Source organism: Lepus europaeus, chromosome 6, assembly GCF_033115175.1.
Source record: "Lepus europaeus isolate LE1 chromosome 6, mLepTim1.pri, whole genome shotgun sequence".
Classification (NCBI taxonomy): Eukaryota; Metazoa; Chordata; class Mammalia; order Lagomorpha; family Leporidae; genus Lepus; species Lepus europaeus.
Window position 1 is genome coordinate 68,588,791 of NC_084832.1, and position 19,110 is coordinate 68,607,900.

At 36.8% G+C, this 19,110-nt stretch overlaps 1 protein-coding gene across 1 annotated transcript in view; it reads right to left on the reverse strand.

Moving 5' to 3' along the window:
* The window catches only part of FREM2 (FRAS1 related extracellular matrix 2), a 210,132-nt gene that overhangs the window by 111,499 nt on the left and 79,523 nt on the right, over nucleotides 1-19,110 (reverse strand). Inside the window, exons 4-5 of the mRNA XM_062195175.1 lie at nucleotides 14,339-14,485; nucleotides 8,341-8,571 (exon numbers count right to left, since the gene is read on the reverse strand). Of these exons, the coding sequence (XP_062051159.1) occupies nucleotides 8,341-8,571; nucleotides 14,339-14,485 (378 nt within the window). The remainder of the gene's footprint in view (nucleotides 1-8,340; nucleotides 8,572-14,338; nucleotides 14,486-19,110) is intronic.

The following is a 19,110-nucleotide window of genomic DNA, read 5'->3' on the forward strand; positions in this document are numbered from 1 at the left end:
GTCAATTTAGTGAAAAATGACTTCTGCTCTCTGAAATAAAGTCACGGTAGCTGCATTTGAAAGGGAACATGCTGCCCCCTGACTCAACTGCACTATGCACATGAAATAGTTCAAACTCTGCAAAACACATGATAGAACAAGATATCTTTTAAGGATCTACTACAATAGAACAAGGAAGGGAAAGAAAGTACAGCACATGGATGAAGGCATGGAGTGTTTACTGCCTTTAAATAGTCTGGCATATTCAAAAACAACTCAGAGAATATTCCGGAACATCTTCAGGCTACTGTGGTGCCCTTGGTTTGGCCAAAAAGTAGAACTGAATGTGGAATCTGTCACTGATACTGATGTGTTTGAACTTGTGTAGCTCTCTAAACATTTGTAAGATATTTTTAACCTCTAAAACAAACGAAAAATAGAGATTAATTTTGGCAAGGGTTTGAAACAGAAACAAATGCAAATATACCTAAACCACATACAAGTTCACAGCAGGATACCATGAGGACTAGAAGGTACCCTTGGTTACAATTCAAACTCTAGGTTAGAGGTAATCTTTGGGAAATCTTTGTTTATGTTGTTAAATGTCTTTCTTTGAGGAATGTAGAAATTTTCAGAAATTTTTCTGTGAGCAAAAGTTTTACTTTGTACTTTTTTTAATCCATTGTTTAGTGTCAGAAACAATGTGCCATACTCTTAACACGTGGCTGACATTCTACTACCAAACAAAACAGACTTCAACACAAAAATTGTTAAGAGACAAGGAAGGGCATTATGTAATTATTAAGGGATCAATTCAACAGGAGTATGTGTAATAGTAAATGTAAATGCATGCAAAGCCAGGGTGCCTGGCTATCTAAAACAAATGGCAATGGATCTAAAGGAAGACATAGACTCCAATACAATAGTAATGGTGGACTTCAACACAGCACTTTCATGAATGGAAAGGTCAACTAAACAGAAAATCGACAAAGAAACAAAAATGCAAGTCCACACTATTACAAATTGCCCTTACTGATATCTACAGAAATTTCATGCCACAGTTTCAGAATACACATTCTTTTCATCAGTGTATGGAACTTTCTCTATGACAGCTCATAGGCTAAGCCACAAAGTAAGCCTAAGCAAATTTAAAAAAAAGACTGGAATCATACCATGTGTGTTTTCTGACCTCAGTGATATGAAGTTGTAAATTAACTACTTGAGAAACACTAGGAAATATGCAAACCCAAAAAGAATGAACAATACATTTCTGAATGAAGATTGGCTCATGGAAGAAATAAAAAAATGAAATAATAAAATAAATTATCATTGCATCTCAAGTACCTATAAAAACAGCAGAACAAACTCCAAATTGGTAGGAGTAAAGGAATAATTAAAATTAGAGAAGAAAGAAACAACATTTTGAAACCAAAAAAATATAAAATATCAATGAAACAAAGTACTGATTTTTTGAAAAAATTAACAAAAATGATGCACCAATGGACCAACTAGCCAAAAAACCACAAAACTGGGGTCAGGGGAGAGAAGACTCAAATCAATAAAATTAAAGAGGGAAAAGGAGAAGTAACAATGGATACCACAGAAATTATTAGAGGAGAACATTGAGGAAACTCTATAAGACATCAGCATAGGCAAAGACTTCTTAGAAAAGGCCCCAGTAGCACAGGCAATTAAAGATAGACAAATGGGATTACATCAAACTAAGAAGCTTCTGTATTGCAAAGAAACACTTAGCAAAGTGAAGAGGCATCTAACAGAATGGGAGAAAATATTTGTTAGCACCACATCTGATAAAGGATTAATATCCAGAATCTGTAAGGAGCTCAAGAAAACTCAACAACAACACAACAAACAATCCAGTTGAGAAATGAGTAAATCACATGAACAGGCATTATTCAAAGCATAAAAATTGAATGCCCAACAGAAACATGAGCACTGACCATTAGGGAAATGCTAATAAAAGCTACAGTGAGGTTTAACCTCACCACAGTTAGAATAGGTGCTATTCAAAAATCAAAAGAAATAAATGCTGAGTATGAGGGGGAAAATGTTTCCCTAATCCACTGTTGGTGGGAATATAAACTAGTACAACCATTATGGAAAACAGTATGGAGATTACTCAGATCTGAAAACAGATCTACCACATGACCCAGCCTCCCTACTCCTGGAAATTTATTCCAAAGAAATGAAATCAGCATGTGAAAGAATTATTTGTATCCCCCTGTTTTTTGTAGTTCAATTCACAATAACTGAGAGATGGAATCAATCCTGATGATCATCAACTGACGACTGGATAAAAAAATTTGGCATACACACACACACACACATACACAAAGGGATACTACTAGCCATAAAAAAAGAATAAAATCTTGTCTTTTGCAACAAAATGGATGCAACTGGAATCTATTATGCTTAGTGAAATAAGCCAGTCTTAATAAGAAACATATTGTATCATTTCTCTGATATGTGGCAGCTAATATAGAATACAAAAAATATGTAGGAACGAAATGGTCGCTTTCAGATATGACTGTCATTTCTGGCTCATGTTTATATTCCTGTCAAACTGTGGTCTTTATAGTTCTTTACTTGTTGAATATTATGATTAGCTAATGCTAAGCCTGGGAACATAGAGTGAATTAAAATTATGTCTTCACAAAAACTGATAAAGAGAGGAGAGGGCGAGAGGTAGATTGGTTGAGAATAGGGGAGTGAAGGAAGTATGGTTCTCTTCTGGGAACTGTACCTATGAAATGCATAAAATCTGTCCTCTTTACATTAATAATATTTTAAAAAAACAAGTGGCTGGTTTTTTTATTGCTTCTTGTAAGACAATGACTCATGCTTCCTATTGATAGAGTAAAACAAATTAGAAAGTGTTTTGACTTTCATTGAGGTTAAAGCTCTTGCATGCATTCTTTATCATTTCTCTGTCTTCAGCTGTAGTATACTGTTATTTCATTAGTTATAGACTGAACTTTGGCACACTTCTCTCAAAATATCAGCTACACAGTATCTCCCTATATTAGCCTTGTCAGTGATGTGAAATTTCAAAAGCAAGAGTAAATCTTTGGATTTAATAAAATAGTCAGTATAATCTGAATTCTATTTCATGAAATGGGTTTGGTTCACTCAGAATACATATTTATCTTTTTTGTATCTGTTAATATTAGGATTGTTTTGAGGTAGGTTAAATTCTCCTTAGAATAATAGGTTGGTTCATTATTAAATATCAAATAGCATTAATGACATATGATCCCACCAAAAATGATTACAGAAATAAAAATATTTAATCTAGCTCATGGCAGCATTTTAGTGTCACAGAAATATCAGAATGACTTTATTTCAATCACAAGTTTGCACTGTAAATTAATACATAAAATATTTACAGACTTTAGAGATCTCTGATATATGTGTATATGTATATATGTATATATGAAACAATATGATTCTAAAATAGTGATTCTTAGAGGTTGAGAAAGGTTGCAGGATGGGGGAGATTGGACAACAAGTGCCAGTATGGATTCAGGTGAACGTAATGGGTTCTAGTGTTCCATAGAACAGTATGGTAACCATTGTTGACATAAAGGAAATAAAAGGGCTAATTGCCTGGTTTGATTTGTTTATGTTGTTTTTACATTTGTCACAATATCACACTGTTTCTCATAATATGTTTAGGTATTTGGTGTTAATCCAATAAAAATAAATGTAGAGAAACAAAAGTAAAAATAAAATAAACCAAACTAATAAAAATGACTTTCATTCTAAAAATATTTACCAGGCTATGACTGGGTTAAATATTTCTTTCAATGGGCTGTTTTTTTTTCTCTTATCCTAGCACATAGCATTTGGTGTTGCCCATTGTAACAAGTTAGTGAAATATGATCTCCTAATTAGATGATTCCTAGATCTTAGCAGAATTCCTGGCAGACAGCGGAAGTTCAATAAATATTTGTTGCACAAAATAGATACAAGAGCTGATATGATCATCATTATTTTCTTAGATCACTTGGTGGGTTTTATTTTTAAGGTTTACTTATTTGAAAGAGTTATAGAGGGGGAGAGACAAAAATGGAGAGAGAGAAAGAAAGATGGAGTAAATCCACAGGACTCCCCACAGGTTCACTCCCCAGACGGCTGCAATGGCCAGGGCTGGGACAGGCCAAATTCAGGAGCCAGCAGCTTAATTTGGGTCTCCTTCATTGGTTTCAGGGGTGCAAAAATTTGGGCCATCTTCTGCTGCTTTTCCCAGGCCAGTGTCAGGGAGCTGGACTGGAAGAGGAGCAGCCGGGACATGAACCAGGATCCATGTGGGATGCTGATGTCATAGGCAGTGGCTTTACACGGTACACTATAATGCTGGCCCCAGATTACTTGGTTTTATTCACTTAAATGTTTGAGAGTTGATACAGAAAGATAAAAAGCAATAGAAAAGAAGGAATAAATTATTTTGCTAATATTTCCACATAGCAGGATTAATGAACAATATTGTTGTGTAGCAAAGTATTTTGATTAATTATGCTTTGGTATATTCTTTGGCAGGTATGTACAATAATAAAAGACTGCAAAACTCAGTGGAAAAGGAAGAGCTTCATTCAATATATATTACATACATATATATATATATATATATATTTCCTTTCACACTTATTAGTAAGGGTATTGAGGAAGCAGAGACTGTGAGCCATAGATATCTCATTTGCAGGTTGATATGCAAATCACAGTTATGAACATAATATTTAAATGAGGTAAGATTGCAACTGATGTATTAAATGGAATACATAATTATTTAAAATATTTACCTAAGGCATAACTATATAATTTAAAAGAAACAAATGGATAAAGAGCATGAAAAGAGTATAATTATAAACACAGGAGAAGCTAGGATGTATATGTATACACAGATATGCATATGTTTGTGTGTGTACGTCTGCATGTGTACAGAGGGTTTATATGAAAAGTTTTTTTTGACATACAATTTGAGAACTAATGTTCTAAAACTTGTCACATGCAAACTGAGTTTCCCATGAATATTAGTAAAATTTCTAAAATGGTACTTATGATGGTCTTCAAAAAGTTCATGGAAAATGCATATTTGGAGAACTATGCATAGTTTTCAATTTTTTCACTAAAATGAACTTATCTTTTAATACTATTCATCCATGAACTTTAAAAATTACTTATTTATTTTCATTTTCTTAAAAGGCAGAGAGATCAGACAGAGATTGGGACAGAGCTAGAGCTAGAGATAAGGATAGACAGAGAGAAGGAGGACAGGCAGTATCCTCCAGTCACTGGATCCTTCCCCAAATCCCTGAAACAACTGGGGCTGAACCAGGAGGAAACCAGGTCTCCCATGTATGTTGTAGAGACCTGAGTACTTGGGCTATCATCTGCTGCATCCCAGGGAGCACATTAGCAGGAAGCAAGAATCAGAAGTAGGGCCAGATCTTGAACCCAGGCATACCAATAGGATGCAGGCATTCCAATGGATGTCTTAATCACTACACCATATGCTGTCCCTTCTATGAATTTTTTAAATACCCTTGTATGTCTACAGGGTAGTGAGGTAAAAGAGACTGAATGAAAGAACATACCTAATGTGCTAATAATACTGGTGAATAGTAAATGCTTTCTGAGTTTCCATTATTAGCATTATCAGAAATAAGGTTAGTAAACTGTTGGGAAAGTTATTACTTTACATGTATTTAGACAAGCTGTCTAACAAGTAAAAGTAGCTCCTATTCCAAAATACCGCAAAATTGATTAAAATCTGGCTTTTACAACACTATTTTCATACATTGTCTTACCACAACACATTCCGTTGTAATGACTAATTTATAGATGATTACCCCTCTCTGATAGTCTTTGATAAAAGAAATTATATTCTATTAGCTTCACACTGCCAGTTTATAGTGCTGTATCAAGTACACAGATGAGCTGGATTTATTTTTAATGGATGTTCAAAAAATAAAATCTCAAAGTGTCCTAGAATGAACAGAGAACAACAAATGAATTTATATGTGAAGAATTGGGAGAGAGTATAGAAAGAACTAATCAAAATTTTGAAATGGTTGATTTGGTCATACAACTAGAAATAGTAGAGTTGGAATCAAATCCAGGTTTCATAATTTTTACCTGATTTTCAACAAGACATGGAACATACTAGGATTATGGAATACTCATCAGTTACCAAAACAGGATCATGACTTGGAAAGAATAGGGCTGAACTTGATTTAGGTATTCTAAGATAACTTAGATAATCATTGATAAGAAATGAACTTATAATGAAATTGGAATATAGTCTATACTAGGCACAGATTATATAAGGCATTATGTATGTATGTTTTATTTTTAATACCTCTGTTACGACATATCAGGGGTAGGGCCTGCACTGTGGTGCAGTGGGTTAAAGCTCCAGCTTGCAGTGGTGCCAGCATCCCATATAGGCACCAGTTCGAGTCCTGGCTGCTTCTCTTCCAATCTAGCTCCCTGCTAATGTGCCTGGGAAAGCAGTAGAAGATGGCCCAAGTCCTTGGTCTCCTGCAGTCACGTGGGAGACCTGGAAGAAGCTCCTGACTCCTGGCTTTAGATCAGCTCAGCTTTGGCTGTTGTATCCATTTGGGGAGCAAACCAGCAGATAGAAGAACTTTCTCTCTCTCTAACACTTTCAAATAAATAAAATACATCTTAAAAAAAAAGACATATCAGAGGTAGAGAGTGTCCTTCTGGGTCTATAAACAGGAAGGCAGAAGTGAGTTTTAAGGCCTTATTTCTTAAAGTAACACATAACAATTGCACAAACTGGCAAACAAAATATCAATAAATGGCTTCTAGCTGTAACTAATGGATCAGTTTAAACATATTTTAGTGGTCATAGGTATATTTAAAGGAAAAAGCTTTATTTTTTGAACATATTCCAAAAACTCAGGACCAAAACAAAGTTTAATTACTTATATCTAGATAATGTAGATAACAGTAAATGTAATTACATGCTAACTGTCACTTAATGGGAATTAAAAACATAATTAAATTTCATATTTAAGTAAAGGCAGAGATGTTGGCTAAACAAATGATGTTGGAGTTCCAGGTTTCTTATCCTCTCCCTTTAATTATGCTCGGTCTTTTAACAGGGATTTCCACATGCATCTCCATTTCATGTACTCAATAGATTGTATCTTTGCAGACCATTTAAGAGTTTTCTGACTGACAAAGTAAGTAGACTGGCTGTTTAAAAGAAAGTCACGTCTGGCTTCTGACAGCTTTAGAAGTCTCTGCAAGGTTTGTCTAAGTGCCAGCCCTCAAAAAGCCATTCAACCCTTTTTTCCCCCTAACTACATCGAGACAAGCCAAGACTGTGGATGTATGGCAAGGGAGTGGGAAAAGGTCAGATTACAGACAAAAGCAAGAAAGCTTGCTTTTACCAACACCAGCCAAGGCTGTGCATTGACAAGAAAAAGTAATCTAATAGAAATTAAGGGCACTGATTCAAAACACTGTGTAAGCTACAGAATGGGCATGATTTGGGTGGTAGTTGGTGGTGGGGCTGGATAATATATAACTAACCGGGAAACATATGGTCCAATGAAAAAATTTGGCTGATAAATATAATGAAGGAAATTTGAGTAACTAACTGTTACATGGGAAAACAAATTATGTCAAAAACGGTTTAACTCTTAAACTATTTAAAATATATCTTAAGATATTTAAAAAAGCTTTAAGAGGCCGGCGCCGCGGCTCACTAGGCTAATCCTCCTCCTTGCGGCGCCGGCACCCTGGGTTCTAGTCCCGGTTGGGGCGCTGGATTCTATCCCGGTTGCCCCTCTTCCAGGCCAGCTCTCTGCTGTGGCCAGGGAGTGCAGTGGAGGATGGCCCAAGTGCTTGGGCCCTGCACCCCATGGGAGACCAGGAGAAGCACCTGGCTCCTGCCATCGGATCAGCGCGGTGCGCTGGCCGCAGCGCGCTACCGCGGCGGCCATTGGAGGGTGAACCAACGGCAAAAGGAAGACCTTTCTCTCTGTCTGTCTCTCTCTCTCACTATCCACTCTGCCTGTCAAAAAAAAAATAAAATAAAAAAATAAAAAAGCTTTAAGAAGTTATTGATTAAAGAAAAAAACAGGTAAGCAATATTGGGTCTAAAGGATGGAATTGTAACAGAAAGAACATGTTGCTAATCCTTCAAAAATATAGCTTCCAGTCATTCCTTTCTGGTTTTCCTTTTTCCATCAGGATTTATGAAACTATCAAACCATCCATCTAGAAAGTTCTAAAACTTCTCTGTAAGGTATTTTTGTCCTAGAAGTCCAACTGTAGAAGCATAAATAAGATGCCAGTGATGCTTACCATCTCCAGGGTCAATGATCTCCACTGTGGTGGCTGCAGGAAATTCAAGAGCAGCCAGCACAGGCTCCGAGAGAACCACCTGGAAGGTCTCAGACTGCTCGTGCTCTCCATCACCCACAATGCGCACTCGCCATGTGGCTCTTGTCTGGCCCGGGTTGAACTGCACTTGTTTCTGTGCTTTGCCCTTGAAGTCCTTGTCTTTTTCTGCAGTCCCATCTCTTGTGCCAATGCCTTTAAAGAAACATATAATTTTCTTAGTTCCATTTTCACTGTATTAATGATTTCCTTATGAAACTTAAAAATATATATTTGAGAAACAGAGAGAGAGAGAAAGAGAGAGAGAGCAAGTGAGCATGTGAGAGCAAGCTCTCTCACCCCCTGGTTCACTCCCCAAATGTCTACAATGGCTGGGGCTAGGCTGGGGCCAAAACTGGGAGCCAGGAACACAAGCTAGGTCTTCTCTGTGGTTGGTGGGAAACCAATGATTTGAGCCATCATCACTGCCTCCAGTATCTGCATTAGTAGGAAGCTGTAGTCAGGAGCTAAAGCTGGGAATTAAACATAGGTACTCTGATGTAACATGTGGACATCTTAACTGCTGGCTTAAACACCCACTCCCTTCCTTAGTAACTTTTTATGTGTCATTTCATCCTGGGAAGAAAAGTGAACCCTGTTTTGATTCCATGAAGTGAGTAACTGAGAATGGGTGTGATGATGAAAAGTGTTCTACTGCAGTTCAATAGTTTCTACTCTTGCCCCAATTATGGTTTTGCTATATGTTCTTTGGGCTAATTTTTGTTAGAATGTGTTGTAAAACAAGCAAGTTTATATTCATATTGTAAAATATCCTTACTTCTACAAGTTCATACAGTCTTAAGGCTCCTCACATTTACTTTTTTTTATTTACTTGACAGGTAGAGTTATAGACTGTGAGAGAGAGAGAGAGAGAGAGAGAGAGAGAGAGAGAGAGAGAGAGAGAGAAGGTCTTCCTTCTGTTGGTTCACTATCTAAATGGCTGCAATGGCTGGAGCTGTGCCGATCTGAAGCCAGGAGCCAGGTGCTTCTTCCAGGTCTCCCATGTGGGTGTAGGGGCCCAAGCACTTGGGCCATTTTCCACTGCCCTCCTGGGCCACAGCAGAGAGCTGGACTGGAAGAGAAGCAACCGGGACTAGAACCCGGTGCCCATATGGGATGCCGGTGCTGCAGGTGGAGGACTAACCAAGTGAGCCACGGTGCTGGCCCCCTCACATTTACTTTTACTTGCTTTGCTGCATACTATAAAATTATAAGAGAAATTGTCTAATTAGAAAACATAGGCCAATAAGGGAGTGACTCAGAGAACTTTGATAATCTAAGTCACAATTAGCCAAGAAGAATTAATAAATAGGATAGTATTCTTTAAATCATTAATGGAACTAGAGTCCTTCAGGGAATCTAAATCAGTTTGTCAATATGTTCACTGCCAAATTTTCTTTGTGGAACACCCCAGAACTCCACAAAAGCATGATAAAGAATTGGAGAGGTAAACTTATATGGTTACTCTGAGCGGTAGACACAGCTTACCCTGATGACTTACTCAAGGTATTTTTCAATGAGCTGGGGAGGTTGGAGAGTCTGAGTCTCTAACCACATCTCAAGATCTTTTCATTACTAAGCAGGTACTCAGACTACATGCTATATCAGTGGACTTCAAAATGTTCACGGAAAAATGGAATTAAAAGTTTATTTTGATAGAAAAACAAATTTGAAATCCATGTGCTTCTCATTACCTTTTCAAATGCCCTTAATAACCTTGGATTTCAACATTTTTTTCTACCAAAGTAAACTTAAAATTCCATTTTTCATAAAATTTTTTGAAGTACCCTCAAATTATCCAAAAAGCAGGAAACAAACTCAATGTTATAAAAGAATGATAAAACTGTAATAGCACTCATACCTGTATATCCTTAAGTACTGAACCAAAACTTTTTAAGTCACATTAACAGAATAATTTTCAAATATACTCTATATCGGTATTTTCAGAGAAGTTGGTAGGAAAGACAGATTTTAAAGAGGCTGAAATAAAGCCTTACAACTGCTAGATTTTGTAAGTATTAAAATAAATTATTTGTAGTATTTTTTCACTTCATTGAGGAAATTATCATAGTTTTGGAAAACTCCTTTTGTTCCTTAAAATAGAAATGAAACTATACCAATTGGGCATTAATCCCACAGAAATTCACCAAGTACTGACCATGTGTGAAGCTCTACCCTACATTCTGGGTCTGTATCTAACAACAAGGCAAAACCCCTAACCCTCATACTGCTTACATACAACATTAATATGAATATTCTTCATTTGAATATATATCACCAGCTGTTAAATCTTTAAATGAGGATGAAGATAAAGGTTGTATTGAGATTATTTCAAATTTATCTCAGAAAATAACTGATATGTATAAATATTGCATTGAATTTGTATTTTTCAATAGGAGGTAAAACATGATTTATTGAATGGCAAGAGAAAAGTGGGAATAGGAATTACAGTGCAGCACTTCTTCTTGAATGTTGCAGACTTCCTGTTAGTGCTCCGGTTCCTAACGCACCCAGAGTGGTTGTCAACACCTCTTGGATCCACCACAGTTCACTGCCAGGTGATGATGAAAGGTTCCAGAACACATGCTGCTCACTGACCCAGCTATCCCCAGAGGCAAGAAATCTGTTAGTCTGCCTCTCTCTGATAGCTACTGCCTGCCTTTCTGTTTTGTTTCCCTTTCTTTCATCAGCAATTCATTATTTTAACGGAAATGCAAAGGCAGTTCAGAATAAAATAGAAGCAGTATAAAACAGGGAATGTCCACTCATTCCAACTAGTCATCCTTACAACATGACAGTCAACTCACCCAACCTGTGAACAATAAGTTGCAATAACAAATATCAAAGGTTGCTGCTAAAACACCCGTAATTTTTTGGCAGATCTTACAAGAGAATCCCTGTGAAATGTGAACTAGAAATGGACAATATCCCTGGAATGAGATGATGGATTCTGTACTCATTTGGCCATACAACAGCTATGGCATTGCAAACAAGTTATTAACTACTCTCAGTTGATGAAGATTTAAGAACTGTGCATCATCGGTTAAAGGTGTAGTTGCTAAATCCAAATCTCAGCTCTGCTCCCTACTGGCAGTGTAACTTTTAATATGTTTTTGAAAATATTTACTTATTTGGGAGGTAGAGACACACACAGATAGCATTATATATATATATATATATATAGAGAGAGAGAGAGAGAGAGAGAGAGAGAGAGGGAGAGAGAGAGAGAGCAAAAAAGCGAGAGTGAGAAAGACAGAGAGAATACTCCCATCTGCTGGTTCATACCCCAAATGCCTGCAATAGCTTGGAACAGAGTGAGCTGAAGTTGAGAGCCAGGGACTCCAGCCAGGTTTCCCACTTGGGTGACAGAAACCCGATTATGTGACACATCACTGCTGTCTTCCTGGGTTTGCATTAGTAAGAATCGAGTCAGTAGTTGGAGCTGGTGCTCCTATGTGCGATATGGGTGTCTTAATTGGCAACTTAACTACTAAGCTAAAGGTCTGTTCTGGCTATGCAGCTTTGGACATATCATGTCCCCATTCCATGGGGAATATAGTGGCACCCTTCTCCTGGAGTTGACCTATGTGGGTTATTGGTAACTAGGTTTGGCATAGAGTAAATACTCAGTAAATGTTAGCTGCCACTGTTACTCCACAGTCCATTACTCAACACAGTACTTGTCACAGAAGTTCTTAAGGAAATAGCATCATTTCAGTGAAGAATGGTGGTTGTAAGGAGTAAAAGAGATAGGAAAAGTGCTTATGGTGCTTAATGAAGTGTTTTGCCTTTAATAGAAATGTTTAATAACCAGTAGCAATAAGAGCTTTGAAATGCAAATACTTTTGTGAAATACAAATATTTGTGCAAGTTTACCAGCAGGTTATAATGGTTGTAAAATGAATAATCATCTTTTGGAAATATGTAAATTTCATGTAATTCATGATTTACTAACTGTGCTCAAGTGATATGCCTTTCAGTGTAAGTGATGTCCTCAGATATGATGTAAAATATCTGTTATAAAAGATTGCAAATGAAAGAAGAGTTTGTAAGGCTGCAGTTAGATGAAATGTATTCATTGTGGAACTTCTCTGAGGCTACTCTTCACTTTCATTGGACTTCCATGCCAAACCCTAGTGGGAATTCTCTCACCATCTTCAGTGGGGGACAGATGTGGGCCACACACTGAAGCCTTTCCAATTGTCTCTGCCCCAGGTTACTAAGTAACCATGTGAAGTTAGCCAGGCAAAGCTGTAGAGCCTTTACAGAATTGCTGCTAGTCTCCACATTTGGAGAAAATAGCAGTTTGGTGAAAAAATGCCCTTCAGGAAAAAGAGCTCTTGTTTGACATTTCAGCTCAGGAAATAAAAAAGGAAACAGAGAGAAACATCTGAAAAGACAATTAAAAAAAAAACTTTGTCACCTATTAAGTTTCCCAGTGCTAATCACATACTAGTTGAGTATGAGTATTGACAAATACTCCTTAAGAGAATAAAATACAAATAGACGAAAACATCTTTAACAATTGTTCTCTACTTTTTTGTCAGTTTTTTTTTCTTTTTTTTGCTGTATTGTCAAGCACAAAGAACAGTCAAGCCTGAGCTCGCATCAATAAGACAGACAGACTCTGCAGAGTCTTGTGTGGAGAAAGAGCCTATATCTGAGAGCTGTAAGAGTGTTCTCTCCACCCCAGGCCCAGCAGGTTAAATGCAGAGTGAGTGGAGGCCACATGGCCGCCCACACAGAGCAGGAAGCAGCCTCACAGGTATGCAAAGTGGATCCACAGGTGAACTAAGCCCCTGGAGCCAGAGGAGCTGAAGGAATTGACAGAGCATAGTGCGAACAACACTCTTATAAATAAAAAAAAAGTGTTTTTTAAAAAAGAGGCAATTAATTTCCAGAATCCAAATGTATCAGGGAAAATTGCAGGGGTTGTGGCCTGAGAAAGGTATTGAGTGTGAGTGTAGTGTGTGTGTGTGTGTGTGTGTTGGAAGGAATCTACTATTTCAGGCTTTTGAAGTTCATGGACCAGTACGATATCAAAGAGCTCATCATTTTGAAGACAGACAGGGTTATTTTTTCTTTTGCCAATGTTTTCCTAGATGTCTAACTTAATTGATAATCTCACACAATGGAATCTGTTTCATTCCATGCAAATTCTACTGGCCTAATTGTAAAACATATGGCACTGAAAATAATATAATTGAGTGCTTTTGTTTTTCTCCTTAATTTCAAATATTTTGTGCCAATTAGATTACTGCTTGAAACTACACATAAACCTGCTTCTCTCTATGTATGCTTATATGAAGTATGAACTTGAAATGGGGTAAAGAAAGGTTTATCTGTTTGATTTAGAGTCAGTTTTATTTAAAAGAGGCAAAGCAAAAGAAAATCATTAGTATTTAACACTTACTATTGGTTACAAGCAAAAATTACAACATGTATCTTGCATTAAATTGGCATTTCTGAAACTTAGTGAGCCAATATTGAAATTTGACAAGTAGATATTAAATTATACTTTAATGTCCAATAAATTGCTGAATAGCCTTTTCCTCTTTGATTTAAGAAGTTTCACACTGATGTTTCCACAGATTTTTATCTTACAGATAAATTACAGATTCCCTAAATTTATTCTAAGATCGAATGACATTTGTTTTCATGTTTGAATAATTACTGTCACAATTTTGTAAAGTCATTTTATTTTAGAGATCACTCTTAGATAGAAGGCCAGAGAGGCCTGTAGCCTTACATGAATCTCTCAGCCTGTTTCTTTAGCAGTTAAAGAACTTTTAAATGTCAACATCTCCCTGAGCTTCTAGAACTAAACCAGTGAACTCAGCTGGTATTTTAATCCCCATAAAGAAATTAAAAACCGTGGCTGGAAATAAAAAGATTTTGAGACAGAAGTGAAAGTTAAACTTACTTATAAAAGATGTTTCTCCCAAGTAACCTCTGCGTTTAAGAACAACATCTAAAAATTTGGAGTCCTCATTGACCAGGTAATATTCTTTTTCAAATGAGATCCATGCCCAGTTCAGACGGAAATGCTGGTTGGTTAACTTGTTTCCCCCTGGAAAACAAATGAAGACCTAAGTCCATGCCTTTTAGAATGAATGACCTTCCAAATTCCATAGACTACTTTAATGATGTAATATTAACAATCAGTACAGCAACTTGGTTTGCTACACAACTCAAGCACATGTCTACAGTGACACAGCTCACTCTATTGTGACTGTTACACAGACATATAGTAGCTGGCATAATTCTGTACATATTTCTTGCTCAAGGAAGGAATTGCTTCTTCCTTGCTTTAGGAAGTGAACTGAGAAAGAGTTTGGAAGAAGCACACAACTACCCTAAGCAATGTAGTTTTATTTTTTTCAAAAAGTTTTATTTAAGGTATACAAGTTTCATGTATTTCATATATACAGATTTAGGTGCATAGTGATGCTTCTTACCCTACCCTTTTTCCCACCCACGCTACCACTCTTCTTCCTCCTCTCTCTCCCATTCTCACACTTAATTTTTACAGAGATCTATTTTTTTATTTTGTACTCATAAGATTAATCCTAAAGTAAGTAAAGAGTTCAATAAAGAGTAGGAAGAAAAAAAAAATTGTTCCTCAAGAGTAGAGACAAGGGCTGTAAACAATCATCAAATCTCAAAATTTCAATTTCACTCCAATACATTACCTTTTAGGTACTCTATTAGTTACCCCAGATCAGGTAAAACATATGGTATTTGTCTTTTTGGGACTGGCTTATTTACTAAGTATAATGGTTTCCAGTTGCATCCATTTTGTTTCAAAAGACAGGATTTAATTTTTTTATTGCTAAGTAGTTTTCCATAGTGTATATATACCATAATTTCTTTATCTAGTCTTCAGTTGGTGGATATCTGGATTGATTCCATATCTTAGCTATTGTGAATTGAGCTGCAAGGAACATTGTTCTAAAGCTAGTATTCAAGCTGCAGGATGTCGCACTAACCACAAGGTGCCGCAAGAGAGCAAGTGTTTCCATAGAGAGGTCTGAAGGCCTCTTTCGCGAGGCTTTCTTAAAGACACACAGTTTCACAAATACCTTTTTCTGGTTCACGGAGCAATTTGGGGGAAGGCTTTAATTATAACCACTTAAGGAAAAACAAATATCCCCTCTCCGCCTCCCTTCCCTATTAGATTCCACCTCCATTCCTTAGAGCAAACAACTCCTTTTTTTCCATTGATTTCCACTCTACTCTGCAGATAAGGTTTTCTCCTCCCACCTTCCCACCAAAATGGAACTGGTTGTCCATCCGGAGAAATGTGTGATCTCTAGTTAAAGCAACTATGCCAGGAAAATGAAAGGAGAAGTGGTTATCAGCTGAACTCTGCACTGTCCCCTCTGCTTCTTTTGATCTACACCAATTATTTCAAAGGCATCAGTAATTCCTTGTAAGTCTTTCTGGAAAATAGTAGAAAAAGTCTGAATAATAAGTACAGCTAGAGGCACAATTTTAATTCTAGTTTCTTCTCTGAGAAAAAAAAATGAGACAAGAAAATATTAATACTTTATTAGACCAAGAGCAAAAAAGTTGACACAACAGGAAATGTGAGTGAATAAACACACAAAAATACATTTAATTTTCCTGCATTTTTTAAAAATAAAAATTACAAGGATACTGAATTCTCAATTGACACATATTAACAATGAAAGACAACATGCAGTACAGGTGAGATTATTTAAGGAAATTGGTTTTCTTGTTTATTATTGACTTGTAAATCAACATGTTTCTTAGACAGCTGTAAGGCAATGTGTGCAAGAGGCAAAAAAGTAAGTGTTCCTAACACGTGATGTTGTAAATTGGGTAGAAGCAAAAATACATTTGTAAAGAACTATTCATTGGAATATTTTCTATAATACTCCAAACCTACAGAACTATTTATTGATATTTATTATATCAATAAATGTTATTCAACCGCAAGACAAGGGATATGAAGTTCTCATTCAAACACTTAAACCACTTAGAAACACAGAGACAACGGCACTGCTGCTGTGAACACAGTGTGAAGCTGCTTTCTGTTTTAAATGGATGGGATTATGGACTTTTCAGTTTTTTGATTATCAGATATAAAATATAAAGGATTGGAGAGCAGTACTTTTGTGCCATTTAAAGAAAGGAACTCATTGCAGATTTTGTCCTTATGACTTGTTAAGCTTCACATCTGCTGGCCTGGGTGCCCCCTGCTCTGGAGAGGAGATGTCATGGCTGGAGGCTCCTCTGACCAGCTTCACTTTTTAGCAGCTGTCTGCTGTGAGAAGGTTGCTTCCCTGGACCTTTGCCTCCTCTTCTGGAGAATCAAAGGAAGAGTGATGTAGTTATCGCCTGTGATTGTTTGAGGTATCAAGTGAGATAACCATAGTTTGTGTCGGTCCATAGCTAGCATCATTCAAAAGACGCCAGCTCACTCTGCCCTGGCATACCACACCAACTCAAATCCATCCTGCATGTCCACTGCCGGGCCACTCTTCATCTGCTGTGGATTCTCTTGGGCTCCTTTGCACAGTTCCCTTGCAGCTGTTGCCTACAGCAAGCCAATCTGCAGATTTCGGGTTTATGCTGATCCACCCTGATGATTTCCATTGCTCCCTAATCTGCCCCACAGGGAAGTCAAGCCAAGATTCTAGCAGGTTCAGAGCATTTATTGCACCTGTCACCCATTGTCCTCTTGCCTAAAAGGACGACCCCTGTGGTTCTTTTGCTCGCACTTTACACTTCCTAAGGCTCACTTTCTCCTCTGGGGAAGCTTCCTGCAGCTCCCTGAGGTCTCCCATTTCTTTGTGATTCTACAGCTGTTCACTTATCATTGCTCACTCTGTATAATTGTGCATGTCATGCAGTTTGGTTGTACTAATTTACCAATTGTACTAAATTGCACTAATTTAAATCAGAAATTGAGATTATCTCTTCTATTACTGTCAACCCTCAGTCTTATTGCCTTTAAAAATTCTAACAGTTCTTGTATTTATATTCTATTACTGGCACATCTACAAAGTAATAGGAAATAAGTCATAGAATAATATCTAACTAATTACATTAATACAAAAATCAGCTCTGATTTCTAAATGATTATTTACATCGAAACAACATCATGCCACATGTGTGTCCCATTTTGAACGTAATCCCAAGCAAGCTTGACTTTTACTCCATAGTTCTTGTCATGCAGTCCCAAACCATTCCTTGTCCTTCCTCCCACCTGCAGCTCCATATTCCACTACTTAATTTTCCAGAAAGAGATTCACACACATCTGCTTCTCATTGCTTTCATTAAAGATAGAGCTTTTGCAAGGACTTTGCCACCAGAGCACATTTACTTGTACTCCTTCAAGCAATCTCTGTTTTTCTAAATTTTCAATTTTGAAGGTATTGTCTGAAATATCCCAGAAAACATTATTTTTTCAAAATATTGCATTATATTGAGTCTGAGAGTGGTTCTCTCAACTCTTCATAACAGCAAGCCCAAATGAAAACCCCAGTCCTCCTGAGCCTCTTTATTCTGGTTACTTTTCTCTACAGCACTTTCCACAAGTTCATCTATAAATAGCAACTCTTGTTTGCTCATTTTCTGTCTCCCCCACTTGACATATGACACAGGAGAGCAGGGAGTTCGTTTTGCTTATAATTAGAACAATGCGTACTAAATGAATTAGAAACTTGAATGTCTTGGTTGAAAGGAGTTCAGTAGGCCATTTATTGGGCAATATAAATTTCCTGAGTAAATGTCATCTATCTCTTTCAAAACTGCATCTTTTTACTTAAAAAATAATTGTTTTTAATGATACCCTTTCTAAAACACTCTGCATACTTGCCCACTGAATCAAGATTTTAAGTGATTTTCTACAAATGTGAATTATTGGAATTTGTATTTACCTAATTGACACCTCTAAGGATTCCTCATGACTAAAAGGGTATCTCATCCTTCTACTCCATTATGAAGTACATGTCTGGCTTTGGGGAAAGCTAATTTCATCTCTGCTTACAGATCGGTGTTTATTTTCTGGGAGGATGAGGGTTCCAGAAAAGGTGCCAGGTTACTGGCTAATCAGAGGTCTTGAATGAACACAGGGACCAAGTTTACCGGTGTTAACCACGTCTACCCACTACTATGAGGTTTCATTTGAAATAAAATTCAGAAACAATATCAAGAAACTGTTTTATAACATAGTGAGATGGTCCAGGTTATTGAAACTTAGGATTTACTCAAAAACAGGAACTTCCAAGTAGATATTTAATTAGAGAACAGGAAGTTAAGTCTAGAATGCTTAACTCTGAATACAATTAAATACACATAATTCTTCTGAATCCTATTGAGTTTCAGAACTTGTAAAATCTCAGGTACTCATTTATTATGCAAAAGTGATGTAGGGATTTGAGCCACTAAGCTGTAGTTTATTGTAATTCCCTTTATTAAAACTGTCACCTGCCACCATTGAACTCTGTAGTTTATCTAAGAATGGAAAGACACCTGACTTACTGATTTACTCCACACCATGTAAATTCCACTGAAAACCTCAATAAATAGGAACACTGTTGATATTTCACAAAAACTAAACTTTAACATTCAGTAATTTAGCAACTTACGAACCTCATACATCTTTAGTTAAATGAGATTTGTTGCTTTTCTAAAACAGATTCTGTCATGTATGGTGCCTGAGC